This window comes from Pholis gunnellus (assembly GCF_910591455.1).
Source record: "Pholis gunnellus genome assembly, chromosome: 18".
Taxonomy (NCBI): domain Eukaryota; kingdom Metazoa; phylum Chordata; class Actinopteri; order Perciformes; family Pholidae; genus Pholis; species Pholis gunnellus.
The window spans coordinates 19,363,777-19,367,890 of record NC_136545.1 but is presented as its reverse complement, the minus strand read 5'-3'; the positions used below and the strand labels follow the sequence as shown (position 1 = coordinate 19,367,890).

General features: G+C 43.7%; 1 protein-coding gene across 1 annotated transcript; it reads right to left on the bottom strand.

Moving 5' to 3' along the window:
• Positions 1–900: 900 nt before the first annotated feature.
• LOC306710101 (beta-1,3-galactosyl-O-glycosyl-glycoprotein beta-1,6-N-acetylglucosaminyltransferase 4-like) lies at positions 901–3,597 on the bottom strand. The gene is made up of 3 exons (XM_079178486.1): positions 3,478–3,597; positions 3,300–3,360; positions 901–3,179 (listed from the first exon to the last, which is right to left on the bottom strand). Exons 1-3 carry the CDS (start codon positions 3,506–3,508, stop codon positions 1,898–1,900), a joined length of 1,374 nt encoding a protein of 457 aa, XP_079034612.1. The 5' UTR covers positions 3,509–3,597; the 3' UTR covers positions 901–1,897.
• Positions 3,598–4,114: the final 517 nt, after the last annotated feature.

The following is a 4,114-nucleotide window of genomic DNA, read 5'->3' as shown; positions in this document are numbered from 1 at the left end:
ACAATCGACACAAACTGAAAGTTCCCCGGAGCTTTAAGTTGACACAAAGACAGGAAACATTCACTTCAATGTGCAACATGTAAAACTTAGCTTTCCAGTCTTTTGAATACAACCTTGAAACTAATTATAAATGTAAATGATGAGGCAACAAAGATGTTTTTTCCATCTGCAGTTCATAAACAAAGCCCCCACTGACTGTCATCAGGACAGTTTCCTGCACATCCCTTCTAGGTTCTTATTTAAATACACTCCACACTTTTACGTTACGCTTACATCTTACTTGTTTATAGTACTGTTTTGTTTGTGCACTATATTTTAATATTTTTCTATTTTTTTGCACTGTGTTGATTGTTGTTTAATGTTAGGCACCACCCACCGTGTCAACGTCCTTGTATGTGTAGCATACTGTGGCAAATACACAGTTCTGATTCTGATTGAAGTTGGTCACTATGTGGTTTGTCCGGTACGTTCGGGATGAAGCGCTTCTCTGGCACACTCCTTCTGACCGGCTCTGTCACGTGGACGGTGGAGGACTCAAAAGCAGACATGACCAGAAGCAGAATACAGGTTGTAATGAACCTAGAACACAACAGGAAACATACAGAAACACAGCAGGGAAATCCGGCAGGATGAGGCAGAGCGAGGCAGGACGAGGCAGGGCGAGGCAGGGTGAGGCAGAGCGAGGCAGGGTGAGGCAGACTGGGTACCCGGGAGCAGGGCGAGCCAAACGGGCGGGTTGACACAACAATGATCTGGTGAAGTGTGAGTGTGAGGCAGGGATCTATATATAGTGGCTTGAAGCAGAGTGAGCAGATGAGGTGGTTGTCAAAGATATTTGTAAATGCTGTGAGCACCATGAATACAACTCCATTCACCTCCATTGAATTTTGGTCTGGAGACATTTTTATTTATTTTTTTCATTTGACCAGATAAGCTCATTTACATCTGTATCTGAGCAGGAGATGGAGAAAAACATCTCATCTACTAAACCAACAAAATATGCATGGCCCACTAGAGATATGTGAGATTGTGTAATCCGACCCTTTCAAGAGACGGGTGTTTATGATACAAAAGGCCGGCGCAACATTCATGTTGGCCTTTAAAATGCATTTAAAAATGCTCAAAAAATGAATATAGCCTCTGAAACTGGCTGAAGGCTGAATGTCAGAGAACCCTCGTAGGGTTGCAACTCTGATTGATTATTATTATTGCTTTATGTTTATAAATCAGAAAACTGTGGGAAATGAGCCCGACACTATTGGCAGCGTCGACTATATAGCGGGGTTGGTAATCTTCTTCAAAAACATTTTTTACATTTTTGTTGAACGTCTTATCACTGAAAGTCAAATGCTCCGAGAACAAAATGAAAAAATAAATTCCATCTTGTTTTTTTGCAACCGCTGAACTGAAGTGACCATATTTGTTAAATGGACCATCATTTACTAAATGAACATCATGCTGCATTGAAGAAGACTTGAAACTAGAGCTTGAGACCATAAACTCATGTTTACAATGTTTACTGAGGTAATAAATCAAGAGAGAAGTAGAGTCATGTTCTCATAGACTTCCTCATGTTGATGGCTTGCTACATTTGGCAACTTTTTTTCCATTGGAAAAGAGTTGCCAACACTTTGCTGTGTTTTTAGTTTGAATCATTTTTTTAAACCTGCTTTTAAAACTCCTAGATGATGACATCAAATGTCTCCAACAGTTCAAAATCCAAAGGGAAAGGACAATTTAAGCTAAAAAAGCATCTAATTCTTACATTTCAGAAGCTGGAACCATTAAATGTGTCAAAGAATTACTCAAACGATTACTCAATCATCAGAATTGTTGCTGATTCATCTTCTCTTGATCCACTAATTGATAAATGGACTATATCTCTGTAGCTTTTGCTTTAATCCTCATGGCAGGTATGAGATGTCACTGACTGGAATAACTTTTGTTTTTCCTCCAGCTTCTCCTCAAGGCACTGAATGACGATGGGGTCCACCATGAGGTCAAACTTATTGGCGAACCAGTGACCGTAGTTGAGCAACCAACGCATTTCCGCTGCGCCATAAATACAAACGCTGCGGACGTGTTTCCCTGAGCAGGGTGGGTACAGGCTCTCCTCCAGGTACTGCCACTTCACCAGCCTGGTCTTGCTCATCAGGTCGGTGATGTCGGGCTGCGATCTGGGCACTTCTCCGGGGACGCCCGGCAGTCGCGCAAGTGTGGCCCAGAAGTGTTCGTCTGGGCTGAAGGTGTCCTCTGACCAGGCCAACAAATCTTTCACCACGACCGAGGAGTCCATGTGCACAACAAAGTCCCGGGACAAGACGAAGTAGGCGTTGCCGGTGAACACCTCGATGTCGTGCGGCGGTGGGGTCTTCATCTGCTCCGTCTTCACGGGCAGTTCGTATTCGATGTTGGCGTTGCTCAGCTCGTGGTGAAAGGTGAACCGCTGCTTCTTAGACTCGATGGGTCGGCATGTCTCCAGCATATTGGCTCCATTCAGCTTCCTCAGCTCCGACACCAGCTCGATGTTGGACCTGAGGGGGAAGTCTTGTCCGCAGAGGTTGATGACGTACTTCCACTTGACGTCTGACACCAAAAGGTCGGACAGACAGTTGAGATCAGCTTTCAGTCGACTGACGCTTCCGTAAAATACGGACTCTCGCTTGGAGGCGATGAAGACGTTGGGAAGACAGCGGGCCAATCCCTCCATGGCTGAGATGAACAGAGCCGGAGACTTTTGATCATAGTGGATGCAGTAGATGTTTCTGGGGGTGTACAGCGCTTTGATGAGTCGCTCTACCATCAGGGCAGATTTATGCACAACCAGTGAGTAAGCAAGAGGAAAGTCTTTCTCCTCCTCTGAGACACACACATCATCATAACCCCTGGACTTGATAAATAATGGGCAGTTTGACGTGAGGTTAACCAGATGTTCCTCCTTATCCTCCACAACTTGTTTCCGCCTGATGACCAGTGACTTTCCCACCTCCACTGGGTCCATGTCGTATATAGCCACGCAGTTAATATTGTACTTGTGAAATATTTGAACGTTTTCTAAAGATGCTGGGGGAGGGAAGTACTCTGTGAAGTCGCTGTGCTTCACTCTGACCAATAGCAGGACACAGAGAGTCCACAGTGTCAGGAGGAGGAAGGAATAAACGGCACATCTTGTTTTCATTCTGTGGAGAGAGGAAACCAAAACTAACGTTGTTGGTTTTGTTTATTAACATAACATTTAAAGTGAGAAACTCACGTGAAACATGAAAACCAGATGTTATAATGATTGAATACACGCTCACCTTGCTCCATGCCGGTACCGGGCTGCAAGACGCCCGGGAAACCGTTTCATTAAGTTACACCCTAAAAGTAGTCAAAACGTGGATGATTTTAGTATCCTTGCATCGGTTTCTGTGTAATAAAGCTATTTAAAAATAAATCATATCCTAGAGCAAAACAAAAATCGGAGAAGAAACTTACCGATTGCAGGAGAAATGGTAAGAGTGGACATTGATCTTTAGTGCAGTTTCCTCTTTTTACGCACAAATGGTGCGACATGTGTTGGCAATACCAACTTGAAACAGCGCTCCATTAGCCAGCAGACCGAGATTTAATTTGCCACAATATAATCCAAAACTTAAAGAGGGTCAATAAGTACAACGCGCTCTGAACAGCCTGCGTTAAGTCTCCTGTAGGTGAGGAGAGGACTGCGCTCTCACGAATAACCCGGAAAGAAAGAGGGAGGGGCTCAGAGAAGCTGTTAACTGCACAAATTACAGACATGAGCTGCCAAAAAAGAGTGTTTTTTGGCGTTTCATATGTCACCATTGATGATGAACAAAGACTAGGCTTTTGTTAGAGGTAGCACACGATCAAAAAGGAATTAAAGAGCGCGAATGGAGCTGTGCGTAAATGACTGATATACCCATAAACAAACCGTTCATGCAGCTGATTAAAGAGGATGAATGAAAACACAGTGGTATGTGTCATTTTAAATTAAAGTAGAGGCAGAACTGCAAAATATCAAGAAAAACTATGGCACTTAAACTCAAACACTCTTCTGTCTTATGTCGTAAGATGATACTCGGGCCTCTGGATGAAGAGGGCTTTGGAGGAA

Coding starts and splice junctions, on each gene's coding strand:
- LOC306710101 (XM_079178486.1), bottom strand. CDS start 3,508: ATGTCCACTCTTACCATTTCTCCTGCAATCG. Junction 3,361..3,477: donor TACCATTTCTCCTGCAATCG/GTAAGTTTCTTC, acceptor GACTACTTTTAG/GGTGTAACTTAATGAAACGG. Junction 3,180..3,299: donor CGGTACCGGCATGGAGCAAG/GTGAGCGTGTAT, acceptor CTCTCTCCACAG/AATGAAAACAAGATGTGCCG.